The 16,022-nt window shown below is 32.5% G+C and overlaps 1 protein-coding gene across 1 annotated transcript; it reads right to left on the bottom strand.

Moving 5' to 3' along the window:
* Positions 1-7: 7 nt before the first annotated feature.
* LOC118735720 (argininosuccinate lyase) lies at positions 8-5,842 on the bottom strand. The gene is made up of 4 exons (XM_036465647.1): positions 4,923-5,842; positions 693-899; positions 424-617; positions 8-344 (listed from the first exon to the last, which is right to left on the bottom strand). The coding sequence occupies exons 1-4, from the start codon at positions 5,641-5,643 to the stop codon at positions 63-65; spliced, it is 1,404 nt and encodes a 467-aa protein (XP_036321540.1). The 5' UTR covers positions 5,644-5,842; the 3' UTR covers positions 8-62.
* Positions 5,843-16,022: the final 10,180 nt, after the last annotated feature.

Raw genomic sequence — 16,022 nt, 5'->3', positions numbered from 1 at the left:
TATTTAAATTATTTGTATTTAAATATTGGTACCAAAAAAAAAATAAATGCTTACAATTTTATTCATTGTAATTTTTTTAGGCCCTCCACAAATGCTTGCAATGTCTTCAATTGCTGCTGCACTGAAGTGGTTGCCGTGCCACCGGGCACATCATATTTCTCCACATTTACAGCATAATCGGCCACCTGCACTATATCCACATCGAAATGCTTGCAAATTTTCTGCAATTCGCCCAGCGGAATTTCGGTGAGTTCCCGCCCCACCTTCTCGGCATAGGCGACCACTTCGCCGATATAGTGATGCGCTTGACGGAATGGCACGCCTTTACGTACCAGATAGTAGGCCTGCGAGAGCGATAATTATGTCTAATTAGTTTTATGCATACTTTCCTCAGTTTAATAAGAAAAAAAAAGAAAAACTCACCCAATCCGTGGCCAACATATCTGGACTCAGCGCCGATTCCATGCGTTCACGATTCAGCTGCATGGTTCTTATGACACCTTCAACTACGGTTAGAGCGTCCTGTAGACGATCGAAAGCATCGAACGCATATTGTTTATCAAATTGCAAGTCCTTATTGTAAGTGGTTGGTGTGCCCTTAATGGTCATCATGATGCCTAGCAGATTTATGGTAGAGAAATAGAGTATGGAGTTAAAATATAAAGTAAAGACGCATTTTTGTATACACTTACCACTCAATGAGGAGCATATGCTGCCCGAAATTCCACGCACCAACTCCAAGCTATCAGGATTACGCTTCTGTGGCATCAAACTGCTGCCTGTTGAGAATGCATCGGCAATTTTTATGAAATCGAATTCCTTGGTAGCATAGATTATTAAATCTTCAGCCAAGCGTGAGAGATGCAGACTGGCCAGTGAGCAACAGTAGATGAAGTCAACTAGGAAATGAAAAAGTATGATAATTTTATTTTGGGTGTACAAGCAGATAAAATGTAAAAGGTACTCCTCACAATAAGGTGCAAGGTCTCGGTGTTGGGACCCTCGAGGGTAGGCATCGAATTGACCATAAATGACTACATAAAGGATGTGATGGTAGTAGGCTTGGATAGTAAATTATTGTCGAGGAAAGCAGACGGAATGGCTGTGTTCTTTCTATACATGTAAGACCAGGTTGAGGTGGAATAAGAGTTGGGGTTGAAGTTTGGCACGTCTCGACGAAGTTCCCTTTTTCACATCACTGTCGCATCGTATCTTTTAGAACCAAATCCTCGAAGGACGAATTAAAATGGCTTCAAACAGTTGGTGTCTGAAGCTGAACTCCCGCATACGAAAGAGTCAAACTCAGCAGACCAACTGGATGCAGCGATTCTTCGTCTAACGAGTTCTCTCAACGAATGTTATATGAGAACAAACCTTCCAAGCGATATACAAAGTGGTGGGCAGCGAAGCTAAGGAAAGCAGTTAGGAAAGCTTTTAATAGAGCAAAGTTTATGAAGGATGCGGAAGACTGTGCGTTTAAGATAGAACTAACAAAGCGACGCAGGCATTGTGGTCCAAATTTTTGTGTGGACGTCGAAATGACTACTGGAGCTGCGCAATTAAAATGATGCCTTTCGAAGAGCTCTGCTCGGCTCCGGTTTCCGGGAATATATGTAGTTAGGGGGAGACAGTCAGCCTCGTAGCAGAAATCGGTAACACTTAGAGGTAGGGCAGTCCAGGCGACGTAATTGGCACTAAGGCTAAAGTAGGTTGAGCTATTAAATTCGTCCAAATCTAAAAGTCTGCGGATACGAATGAAACCTTACAATAACACCTTGGCTAACGACTATCTCTATATACATATAAGACTAGTCTCCTCCTTAGCTATATACCAATACCATGATTGGAAGTGTGAGTGCATTCCTAAAGCAGCGAGGACACCCTTTTCCTTTCGAAAACTTCAGCGAGGGTCGAAATGCTTACCACGAAGATAGAACGGTAGCCTTGCAAGAAGTTTTTAAGAATATTGAACAGAAACAGACAAAAGAACTTTTTTGACAAAAAGCACTTTCAAATTGAGATGAATAAGTATGTACATAGGTACATATGTAATTTTGCTAGCGCTACTCCAACCGTAAGCAAAGCACTAGCATGCCATTCGAGTGATCCGAGGTTCAAATCTTCGGACAGCTGATTTTTTTTTTTTTAATTAGAAATTTGGTTTTCATTGTTTTAAAAAGAAAATATATTTAATTTTTAGAAACTTGTTTTATTTTAAATTTTAGAAACTAATTTTATTTTTGTCAATATTATTGTGGGTTATTAACATTTCAAAAGCAACAAAGTCTAATACCATGTTCTGACCGACATCGAAAACATGTTTTCGTTGCTAAAACTGGTTTTCGACCTAAAACTTGTGTTTTCGTCCATGTAAAATCTATCAAACGAAAACCAGTTTTCGCTGAAAACTACTTGAAAACTCATGTTCCACTCAGTCCAATCGGTGTCTTCACTATTTTTTTTTTCGATTATTTATCGAAGTGGGGATCATATTTTATCATCTTTAATACGCCATTTCGGATTTATTGGTAATTGGTTGACCTAAGTAAAATAAGAATGAAAGGAAGAGGTTGTAAATGAAAAGAAATTGAAGGCAAAGTATTTTGGTTCTGGTTTTGTGTAGCAAAACTGTAATCAAAAGATGTAAGAAATGTCAACGGAAACGCTAACAGCCGGTGTGAACAGCCTTCAGTCCACAATCCCAAAACCCTTTTTCAAACTGTTTTCGTTGTCGGTCAGAAAATAGTATAAGCTGTAGAAGTCATAGCAGAATAACAATATTTAAATAATTTAATTTTCATTTTTTATTTTCATTTTCGGATTTATTTTTAAAAACTTTTTATTTAAATTTTTAAAAAGATTTTTTTTAATTTAATTTACTTTTAGATAGATATTTTTTCATCCTTTTTAATTCACTTCTGTTGTTTTTTAATGTAATTTTCTTTAATTTTTTTTCTTTTTCAATTAATGTTCTTTAAATTTTTAGATTGTAACTTACATTTTGAAGAACTCATTTTACTATTTTCCTGTTTGCATTTTATTTATTTTAATGTTCTTCTTTTAACTTATAGATATTATTTGATAAGAAATTTTTTTTTAATTTCATTTCATTTTAAAAAAATATATATATTTTTTTTCTTTTTTAAATATGTTTGTTGCGTTTTTCGTTTTTAAATATGTTTTCTCTATTTCAATTAAATTTTCATTTAATTTTTAGATTTTATTCTTTTATATGTTTTAAATATCATTTAATTTCAATAAGTTTATATAAGTTTTTTTCCTTTGTTTTTTTATTTTCACTGTTATAAAAAGAAAAATATATCCATGTATTTTGTTTGTTTGATTTTATTTTAAAAAAACTTATAGTTTGACAAGAGGCGTGCCATTCGAGAGTTTCCTGGTTAGAATCATCGGTTAGTGGAATTATTTATTTTTTCATTTTTATATGAAAGAAAAAAATATTCTTTTGTTTGAATTTTGTTTCAGTTTTAGAAACAATTTTTTTGTTTTTGCTTTTGTTTTTTTTATTTATTGTGTTTTTCTTTTCATTTTGTAGATTTTATTGTTTTAAAAAGAAAAAATATTTTTTTTTTTATTTAATTTAATTTATATTTTTTTCAGTTATTGATTCAGTTTTTATTATGGTTTTAAAAAGAAAAACATATTTTTGAAAAAACCTGTTCTATACTCTGTTTTAATATTTCTTTTATTTTATTTTCTTTTAATTTCAAAAATTTTTGTTTAAAAAAATTATTCTTTTGTTTGAATTTAATTTCAGCTTACGAAGCTTTTTTTAATTTATTCTATTTTCCTTTTTTTTAAATTTAATTTTTCGATTTTATTGCTTTAACAAGAAAAAAATTTTTTTTTTATGTACATACATAATTTAATCTGTATAACCATTTTTTTTTTAATTAATTTCTTTCATTTTATAATTCAACTTTTATTATTTTGACATTTTTATTATTTTAGAAATAAAAGTATATACATATTTTTAAATTAATTTGATATTTAGAAACTTATCTTACCTTTGTTCTTGATTTTTAATATTTTTTTTTATTTTTAGTTTTAAAAATTATGGCTTTTAATTTCATTAACTTATAGAAACTTTAATTTCTTATTAATTTATTTTTATTTTAATTTTAAGATTTTATTGTTTTATATTTTTTGTTTAACTTTATTTAGTTCACAGAAACTTGCTTTATTAATATTTTTTTTTATTTACTTATTTTTTCTTTTTTAATTTCATTTTTAGATTTTATTATTTTAAAAATAAATATTTATTTGTTTATTTTCATTTTATTCGTAGAAATTTTGTTAAGATTTTTTGGTTAAGTTTTTAAATTTAATGTTCTTTTAGTTTTTAATGGTTTAAAACAATTAGTGTGCATATTTATGTCTTTGATTTTATGTAATTTTCAGAAAAAATATTGCTAAGAGACAAAAAGAATCTTCAGATCTTTCAGTTAGTCTTTCGAAGAAAAAAAGAGCTTTCAAAATAGTTGCTAGAATTGGGAATTGTCTTACGAAAGATTTTGAGGCGATCATAGCTCGCAAATAGAGGCATTTCTTTTGTACTTTAGAAACTCGAATTCAACAAACAATAGCGCTTTTGTTAGTTGTTAGTGTAGCAGATTTAAAAAATGTTATTGCGGTTATCTCGAGATAAGCTCGCTTCTGTCGCTTTTGCATATATATGTATATGTATGTCCATATGTTAATAAAAAAACATTCACAACAAATCTTCAATTCTACTCCATTAACACGTACATATGTATGTATGTCGTTATTTGCGAACCTCATAATTGAAAGCAAATAATAATCTTTCAGAAATCCAAAAATTATTTTCAAAATATACATATCAACCACCATCCACCTTTCCCCCTTCCTCCCTTCCTCCCTTCCACCCTTCCTTCACTTACCCACAAAATCACGATCACCGACCGCGTGCATGCTGTTCGGCGTCACGCCGGCAAAATTCAAACGCTTAGCCAGCCACTCGCGATCAACACCCAACGGATTGCCAGCCAAGGCGCCGCTACCCAAGGGCAACAAATTAGCGCGCTCTTTCAACTCCAACAAGCGCTGACAGTCCGCCTGCAGTGCGAAGGCATGCGAGAGCATCCAATGTGAGAATTGCACCGGCTGAGCGCGCTGCAAGTGCGTATAGCCCGGCATGAGTGCACCCAAATTCTTTTGCGCCTGCTGCACTGCAGCCTCGATCACCGCACGCAAACCGTGCATCGTTTCTCGTATGCCGCGGCGCAACCACAATTTCATATCGGTGATCACTTGATCATTGCGACTGCGACCAGTATGCAAACGTTTGCCCACATCACCGATTAGCTCGGTGAGTCGACGTTCATTCACTGTGTGTACATCCTCATCGCTGGGTAGAAATTTGATGCTACCATCTTTCCATTCGCGACGTACTACTTCCAAAGCAGCGCCAATGTTGGCTGCCTCTTTATCAGTAATTAGGCGTGATCTTGCCAGCGCTTCGGCGTAGGCTATGCTACCGTCGATATCTTCGGAGTAGAAGCGTGAATCGAGCGGTAGACTGCAATTCAATTTGGCCAAGCATTCACTGGTTTTACCCTCAGCATCACCGAAACGGCCGCCCCACAGCTGTTGCGCAGCCATTACGCTATTGTAGTTGTGGTTGATAGCTAGTTGTTGGTGGAAAAATTTGCGTGTAGGCGACTCGACGTTATTGTCTATGCGTTTTAACACAAATCCCCGTCGATCGTTAAGAAAAAGGCACGCAGTCTGTTCGCTCGCGATCGCTCTCACTACGATCTGCACTGTTTAAATTTTAGAACGCAACTGTTTGCAGCGCTGCTTATTGCTTGTTGTAGTCAAATATCAAGGAGATACGAGATAGTCACGTTATCTCCACTCTAAAATGATTAGCAAATTATTACTGTAGTTTGGTTTCTTATTAAGTATACATACATACATATATGTATATAGTATTTACATATGCAGTGATGATTTAAAATACGCAGGCAAAGAGATGGAGAGCTTTCAACTCAATCGAAATTGGGGAGATATGTATAAATAAATGGCACTTTAAAAGATTTAATCAGTAAAGTCACATATAACAATTAAAAATATTCAACTTGACGCATACACCCTAATCAAATACTTACCACAAAAAGTAATCACAAACCGTTATTAATGAATTCGTTTCACTCGACGTTTGTAAATGTATAAATAAACTTAGTTTAAACAACATCGTAAATATAGTGGGAGATATCTTTTAATAAGTATTTTGGCGAAATAAAAGCAATGTATGTATTTACATTAGGATGCGTCACTCTCGATACAAAAAAATTAAATTAAATCGGTACTATTTTTCCATCGCAATTATAAAACGTTATATATTCGAAAATGTCCGCAAAATTGTTAAGGTTCACGTAAGCTGGACCGACTTGAAAAAACCGCTAATAATCTCATTATTTCCATTCCGTCGATAAGAAAGTTTCAAAGATTTTTGTTCAGCCTTATCATGAGTTTCGTTTTCTCCAAACCGCTTCAATTTTAGCTTTTGGTTTCCATGTATCTACTATGGGTGGATGAAAAATTTTCGAGTGAATGTTTTCCGCGCGAAACTCAGGATACACTGAGAAAAGAGTTTATTTACGTCAACTAAATATGTTTTCTTCAATACATGATTTAGTTATAATTACATTATTTGGTTATAGTTACCAAATGATATGTTGAGAGAAATTTATTTAGCTGACTTTTTTCTGTGTGTAAGGCCGATTATCGCCCCTGTTGTGGAACCTTGTGCGAAGCCACTAAGGTCGTTGCGTATGCGAATGACTTAGTCATTCTGGTCGTGGGGCAATTCGTCTCCATGGTCAGCGATGTTATACAATCTGCAATTAACAATCTGACAGGATGGGCAGAGGGAAACGGTCTAAGGGGTTAACCCCACCAAAGCCGAACTTGTTCTTTTCACCAAGCGATACAAGGTTGACAAATTTCAAACTCCGTTTATCAATGGAGCAAATCTTAGATTGTCAGAAGAGGCAAAGCTTTTTGCGGTTATTCTCGACTCTAAACATTCCTGGAAAAGCAACACTGAAGTGCGGAGAAAAAGGAGCTTAATGCACTCTACTCCTGTAAAACTGCGATTGGGAAAGGCTGGGGGAGGGGGTTTGTTGTTAGACCTTTTTTCACCTATGGCGCGCTGATGTTGTGGGAGGCGGTTGACACCAAATCCTATCCGGTGCGGTTGACTTAACGCCCCAGGCGGCGCTGGAGACACTCCTTCACATTCCACCCGTAGACCTATACGTTAAAAGTACCGTAGCCAAAATCACTCTACGATTCAAGGCGTCTAACAAGCTGCGAACAACTTGCAAGGGACACGTCGCAATCCTCGACAGAGTGGGGTTGGAGTACAGTAGCAGTGACTATCAGATCACGCAAATCGATGTCCCTTTTCCCGACAGAAGTGCCCGGTAATTTAATATTTTTCTCAGTGATGACGGGGTATTTCGTAACGGACGGGTCCAAAAATGTCATCTCTGAGAGTATTCTGTAGACCCCCAGACCACTGCAGTGTTTTGCAAGCTCAGATATATGCAATCGATATGGTGGCAAGGCTGGTGACACGATCGACCTATCGCCATCTAAATTTACCTTCGTTGTTGCCAGTCAAGCTGCCATCAAAGCCTTAGGGTCATCAGCGACTAAGTCAATATGCGTTAAGGAATGCTGAAGATGCCTGCAAGCTGCACAGCAACACAAAATCAATCTCTGCTGGGTCCCGAAACATAGTGGTGTCCCAGGAAATGAGGAAGCAGAAGAATGTGCTACAAAAAGATCTGAGATGGGAATTTGGCGAAGCGAACCATATCGTAAAACCTCCCCTGAGATTTCTGTCTTCAGAAGTAGTGAGACTTACACGGTCAGCCACCAACCACGGCCCAACGAACGGAGAAGTTTATTAAGGCTTTCGAAGCCAAACGTTAGGCTTCTCACGGTAATACTAACGGGACACTGGACCATTGGCCACATGGCCGTGAGGTTCGGAGCCCCGTGTGACGATTTCTGCAGAAGCTGTTGAGATGAGGAGATTGAATCCGTCCAGCACTCCAGCACTCCGTCCAGAATGCTCATCACTCCGAGCAAAGCATCTCAAATTTCTTGGAGACCATGTCATCGAAAGCCTGGATATCTTGGGGAAAGCTCCACTTAATGGACTGCTAGGATTCGCCAGAGAATCAAAATGGTTCAAAGATATGTATGGATAGGCATGGAGTAATCCCCTGGGCTTCGTAATGGGCCTTTGCGGCTTCCGAGCGAACTCTTTTTAGAGCTGCTCGTTTAACCTAACCTAACCTATGCAGCCCTCTTGAGTTTAAAATATTATATCAGCTGAGGTGATTTTTTTTAATAAATATTTTTAAAAACTAATTTTATTTATAAAAAACTCAATAGATATTCATGTAACCGCGTAACCCTCGTAAATAAATCAATTTTTATACAAAATTAAGTAAGTTTACGAGGCAACTCTTCTAAGGGTGCTTGCCAGGGGGGGCAAGCAAAGGATCTTTGATGCAACCATCGGAAAATTCAGCCTATACGACAAAACGTCCAATGACGCAGGGAAAGTTCTACATCCAAAAGCATCAATCATAGCAGACTGCCAATCTATTTGCCACTCGACTTTCACATCTGCTCTCAGAGAACCCTATTCAACAAACTGAAATATGCGAGCAGCGGAACCACATTTCCCGCTCATCAAGTACCGGTGTTGTAGAAGTAGTCGAATTTCAGCGAGCCCGAAATACCGACAGGTACGATGAGGAATATCACAAAGCTGCCTTGCACGAAAAGAAATAACTTCACAAGAAATCCTGCTGGTATTTGGTATGCCCCGTATTCAGGTCCGATTTCGTTCATATTTAGAAAGCTTGTTTTAAAAATATTTTGTTTACTATTAACTTATTTAATTTGATTTACTTTTAATTTTAGGTTTTATTTTTTTAAAAAGCAAAATATTTCCATATATACATATATATATATATATATATATATTTATTTCATCTAATTTTTAGAAACTTATTTATTTACTTTTTTAATCTAGTTTTTAAATTTTTTTGATTTAAAAGGCATAATAATTATTTAAAATTTCATTTAATTTTTTAAAACATTTAATTTTTTAATTTAGTTTTTAGATTTTATTCTTTTAAAAGCAAAATACATATTTTTGTAATTGAATTTAATTTTTTCAAACTTTGTTATTTATTTTTAATTTCATTCTTAGTTTTTATTATTTTAAAAAGCAAAATACTAATGTATATTTTTTTTCTTTATTTTTAATTTTTAGAAACTGATTTATTTGCTTATTTTAATTTAAGTTTTAGATTTTATTGTTTTAAAAATCAAAATATTTATATATTTTTTTATTTCATATAATTTTTAGAAACTTATTTATTTTTTTAAATTGAATTTTTAGATTTTATTCTTTAAGAAAGTAAATGTATATTTTGGTTAATTGCATTTAATTTTTAAGAACTTAGTTTACATATTTTTATTTATTTTATTTTTTCTTTTTTAATAAAATTTTCTTTAAATTTTTAGATTTTATGACGCGATGTAGGAATTTACAGGACAATTATTTCGTAAGAAAATTGTCCATACTGTCTACTAAATTGTCCATCTTGAAAGCTCTTTACTGTTTTTCGAAAGAGAAATTTAAATATTTGCTAACGAGGAAGTCTTAGCGTTTTAGCAATAAGGTTTTTTAAGATTAAATTAAATTACAAGATATATAGAGGTATTCTTATTTCACACACATCAAAAATTTGAAATTTTTGTATAAAAAAATATTCATGATTTTCGATTCGTACAAAAACCAGAATATGCCCCATAATATACATAATATAAATTGAAAAAAATATGCATATGTATAAAACAATAAAAAACTAAAAAATAAAAGAAAATCATGAAAAATTAAATTAAAACAAACATAAATAAAAATATTTTAAAAAAGAAAATGAAATTAAAAAAAATTGTTTCCTAAAACAATAAAGTCTAACAATAAAATAAGAAAAACAAAAATACTAGATAAAAAAAAATTTAAAATTAAATAAAATTAAAAAAATATGTCTATGCGGTAACATATGTAGTGTATGCATAAAAAAATATATGTATATACCGATGAATTTATAACTTCCTCCGTTTTTTGAAGTTGATTAAAAATTTAATACAGTTACATTAAAAAAAGACAAACAAAAAATTAAATAAGACTAAACATTAAGGGAAATAAAAAATATATATACATTTTTTTTAACAATCAAATCTTTAAACAAAAATAAAAATAATAATAATAATAAATTAATAACAATTATTTACTAAAAACTGTGGTGAATAGACGGTTGCCAGAATTACCCTGGAATTATATTAAAATTTCACTATTAAATCTTTTTTTTGTAATAATCTCTGTCAAATTTTGAAGCGCCGAAATTAACGAAGAAAATGTCTTCTGATTGCCATATTTATGAGTACTGCAATCACTTAAATCTTAGATTAAAAATTGTAAGCTAACGCGACAACACTTAGCTAAATAAAAAAAAAATAAATAAAAAAATATTTTTAACAGTACATGTTGATAATCTTGATGCCCATTGTTTGTTGGGGGATAGACATGCAATGAAAGCGCCCAAAAAGCATCACACCACTGCACAGTGGTTGCTGCCATAGGCCAAAATTAAAAAAATGCATGTAACAAATTTTTAACACAAATAAGCTCTGCAATCAGTTTTTTGTCCAAACTTCATGTTGTCATATATTTTTTGTTTCCATTCAACAAAATTTTACAACAAAAAACTTTTTACTAAGAATTTTTAGAAAAATATAAGTATGCAGTTTTATATGCCATTGAATTGCAGCTTAAGAAAGAAAAACTCGCGTTAATTTTTGATAATTTTTTTTCTTGTCAGTGTCATGCGTTTTCTTCCATAAAAGTATGTTCGAATTTTTTTTTTTGTATGCAAGACAATAATAGCACCATTCGCAAAAAAATATCAAAACTCAACGCGATTTTTTGTTAGTCACTTGAAACTTGCACTTTCTTTAACTAGAATTCAGTGGGCTATAAAATTGCATACCCAGATTTTTTATAAAAATTTTTGTTGTAAAATTTTCTTGAATTTTTCTAATTGTTCTACAAAGTTTGAAATTTGGACTTATATGGTTTTTATTAGATGGTGAGCTGTATTTTTATAAAAAAAAATAATAATAATTAAACAAACAAGAGAAAAATAGCCGAAATTGGTCGCAATTCGTGTACCTATTATTTTTCACATGACTGTATGTGGGCGTGTCCAGCCCCGCCCACTTTTACCTATGACAGTTTTTACTCTTAATAGACCTCACTGTAAAAATTTTAATCGGATTCCATTAAAAGTATTTTTAGCCGCTCTCCCCATATAAATGGAACCACTGTGCACTGTGACTACTTGTCCTCTTATCTCGTCACATACATATGTATGTATTTGTATAAATCATACTTATGACGACAAAGGTATACACATGACGCACAATCGGAGATACTTTATATACGTTATTTAACCTTAACTGCGTTTATATGGAAACGATAATAAATCTTTTTATGTATATACATATGTATGTATATAACTTATAAATTTATTTATATTGCAAAGAAACGTGAAAATGACACAAACAAATACGATTTATTTTTCAAATCATGACATATGTATATATTAGTATCGATTCAACAAATACAACAATTACTAATATTTTGTTTTTGCATTTAGCGGGCCATTGTCAAATTTCAGCTATTCCCTATTCCTCCCCGAATGAAAAAGGGCGACATAAAATACAAACACTCTCACGTTTTCACTCACTCACTGGCGAAATACAAAATTTTGACAATCAAACGCTACTCAAAGTGAGATTTTTTTCTTGACATCTGTGGCACTACACGGCGCACACAAGGCAAAAGTATTACGATTGAGTTGGACCAAAATAATTAACTAATCAAATTTATTTGGGTTGTAGGAAATTAATATTATATGAAGGTTTAAAAGTATTTAAGAAAAAATAACAGCATTAATAAAAATATAAATTTAACGACGCATGCGAAAAATGATTTTATCCACTATGATATGAAACGTGATGTTTACGTTTTGATATTTACATGAAATAAATGATAGTAACAGTAAAATATTGTACAACATGGGGGTTTCGTAGTAATTTAAAAATTTGAAGATTCGTCGTTTCGCTTTTGTATTGTTATGTTTTTTTTTTTATTTGTCAATCAGCTGATGCGAGTAGATTATTTGGTAGCTGTAAACAAAATACAATTACTCCTAAAATTGTGGTGGTTCTCTAAAAGTATCAAAAAATATTTTTACAAAAAATGAGAATTATTATCGACTTTGCAGTCGAAATTTTTATCGAGCTTTTCATCGATTTTGTTATCGATATTTTATCAATTTTGTTATCGATTATTTATAGATTTTGTTATCGATTATTTGTGGATTTTGTTATCGATTTTGTTACCAATTTTTTATAGATCTTGTTGATTTTGTTGTTGATATTTTTATCGATAATTTTATCAATTTTCTTATCGATGTTTTTATCGATTTTCTAATCTATTTTGCTTCAATATTATTATTGATTTTGCTATCGAAATTTTGATCGAATTCGTTATAGATATTTTTATCGGTTTTGTTATCGATATTTTGTTGGATATTACTATCGAGTTTGTCATCGATAGAGTATAAAGATAAAAATGAAGCTAAAGGAAAGCAGAATAACATAAATGTAATTAGAACGAACAAGGGTAGAGGTAGGATTCTATATAGAAAAAAGACGAAAAATATAACCTTAAGCAAAAGCAGATGTGTGTATGTACATATGTATGGTTTTGAGACAAAATAGATATGTAACGTAAGTTTCACTTCTCCAGTGTGGCCTACTTACTTTTTTTTTATTAACTACATTTTTAAAACTGTTGCACGTAAACTAATGAAAAAATAAAAACTTGTATTTAATATAAAAAAATAATTTTAAAAAGTTACATCCACACATATCTACTATAATTATTGCAGGGCTGCCGCGTATGAATGATTGAGGTGGCACTGCGCACGGTATGCATTCGACAAGTTGCGTGCCCTTAGTTAGTCAAATATTAAGGAACGTTCATACGTATTTTTATTGATATTAAATATCATCGCAATTTTTGTCCAGCTATGGATTATCTAATGTGAAATAAAGCTAAGCTTTGTGCAATCTGAAATCAATTAGCACATTTCAATGTAGTTTTTGAGCGGTGTCTCAAAAAAGCTGCCTTTCATTCGAGGTATTAGCAGTGTTCTTTTATTCTTCAGACAAAATTATCCAGCAGCAAAAATTCTGAGTAGCATTCGCTCTCAAAGAAACAAAATATTCACTTGCAACCATCGTGACAGCTCTGATCACTTTCGCAGTTGACACAGGAGGTCTAATTATTTGGTAAAATAATTTAATTTCTGCTGCTTACAATGTCCCCGATTTGGCTTTTTTTTTTTAATTGAATACCTTTAAATAGAAAAAATTTTATTTTATCATTATTTTTTTTTTTTCTATTAAAAATAATTGTTATGGCGGAGCCGCCGAACTTCGGCACGCTCAAAATAAATTTTGTATCGGAACATTTTCACCAACTATTCCTTTATGGTCGTCAGAAGGCATATTTCCATTGCCATTTTAAATAGCCTAACCAAAGCGTTCTGTCCGTGACGAAGTTCTGGCGTTTCATAGCACAGTTAATCGCACAATCCTGATCAATTTCGATATCAGAGTTGCCAACGAAATAAATTTGAATAACTTTGTTCTCTTAAGTAATTCACTGTCTGGAAAATTGATCTGGTTCGATGGTGAATCTGTAAGGCATAGTTGGTCCACATAAATCCAATATATATAGACTTATTTGAGATGAAATCTTTTAATAATCAAATCCTTGTATTTGTGGGCATTCATCAAGAATTGTGCTTGTTATGGTAAATTCGCCTTAAAGCAATGATTACAGGGGTTCTGGAGGTTGACTTAATGGTAATAATTTGACTTTAACACCTGAATAAAAGTTTTACGCATTGAAATATTAGAAAACCACATCAGCTGGACAAATCGTAATATATGGAAGTTTGATATGCTCAATGATGCGGCATGTCGAAATAATTGGACATTCACGGCAGTTCTTCCCACTTTACGACGCAGATCGCGATTACACTCTTGTAACCTAACGTAACCTACATAATTGTTTTGCATTGATACAAAATTCGTGCACAACATATGTACATTAGACTGCATCACTCCCCATACAAAAAAAAATCGGTACTATTTTTCCATTGGAATTATAAAATCTATTATATTTTAAGACGTCCACCAAAATATTTCGGAAAAATATTAAGATTTAAGTGAGCTGGACCGATTTGAAAATACCTCCAAAAATGGAGTTTTTTATGAATAAAAATAGTTTCTTAAAGATTTTTTTTTGAAAAAATCCCTTCAAATGACAAAACGGTTTAAGCTTAAAAAATTTGCATAAAAACATTAAAAAAAAATTTAAAAAAAATTTTTCAACGAAATCGTAATGATGAGATTTTTGATGCTGTTTTTTAACTTTTTTCAAAGATTGGTATAAGAAAAACTTGAATAACTGAGCCTAAACTCCCGATTTAGACTTGTGAGATATCATTGGAAAGGTATTTTCTCACCCTTTTTATTTCTTTGCTAATAAACACATTCAGACGATGGAAGAGAAATGTAGGGTGAACGAACGTCATTCAAAGTGGAATTAAGATGTGTTGGTATTCGAAAAAACAAGATGGGACACGAATGACGTTTTTTTGGCCAGAAATAAGCACAGTGTGAAAATACCTTTCTACTGAGATCCCATAAGTCTAAATCAGAACATTTTTGGCCCAGTTATTCAAGTTTTTTGTAAACCAATCTTTGAAAAAATTAAAAAAAACAGCATGAAAAATTTCATTCTTACGATTCCGTTGAAAGGATTTTTAAATATTTTTATGCAGTTTTTTTAAGCTTAATCTAATTTGTCATCTGAGGGGACTTTTTTCAAAAAGTTCTTTAAGAAACTATTTTTATTCATAAAAAGCTTAATTTTTGGGGGTATTTTCAAATCGGCCCAGCTCGCTTCAAATCTTAATATTTTTCCGAAATATTTTGGTGGACGTCTTAAAATATAATAAATTTTGTAATCCCGGCGGAAAACCGCACCTTTTTTTGGTGATGCAGTCTAATGTACATATATGGGAAATCAATTTTTCCTGATTTTTGTATTAGGCAAAATTTTTCCATTTTCCTTGGGCAGAGACAAACACAACAAAAAAGATTGCTCACATAGGACAATCAATTCCAGAGCTACGCTCGTTATTACGTAAGCAGCTTTGTTTTATATATATTTTTTTTTAATGGTTAGCAAACCCTCTTCAAAATTATTACTTCTGGTTAAGAGTGCATTTAAACGACTCTCATTCGCTGAATGCGTTGCATTAGTTTACTCAAGATACATATTTATATTTAAGTCACTAAAACTTTAAGCAGCTGGCAACCCTAAAATATTTTATTTTTTTACCTCAACCAGTGAAGCGGAGAAGGATATGTCGGAATAAATTAAAAAATTTCCAATAAATAATTGACAAAGCCCATGAATTCTTTCTTGATTCACGAATTTATATTTGTGATCACCTGATTTTTTTACTATGCAAGTTTTCGCGAGCAAAATTTTTCCGGCAGAAATTGCAGCTCTTGAAAGTTAAAGTACTCTCTTAGTTTCCACTACTTTGCAAGTTTTTCGGCACGAGAACGCAAAAACTGTGAAAGCTTTCTATATTGTGGCATAATTTTGAATACGGGAATACTCCTATTGCAAATTAAGGGTCTATAGAAACACCCTTTATGCACTCGAAGCTGTGACATTTTTTTCCATTTTCTTACCGTTGCTTTTTTGAGCGCGATGATAAGACGGTAGA

Source organism: Rhagoletis pomonella, unplaced genomic scaffold, assembly GCF_013731165.1.
Source record: "Rhagoletis pomonella isolate Grant_MI unplaced genomic scaffold, Rhpom_1.0 Rhpom_scaffold_00003, whole genome shotgun sequence".
Classification (NCBI taxonomy): Eukaryota; Metazoa; Arthropoda; class Insecta; order Diptera; family Tephritidae; genus Rhagoletis; species Rhagoletis pomonella.
The sequence above is the reverse complement of the archived record's forward strand: the minus strand, read 5'-3'. Positions and strand labels throughout refer to the sequence as shown.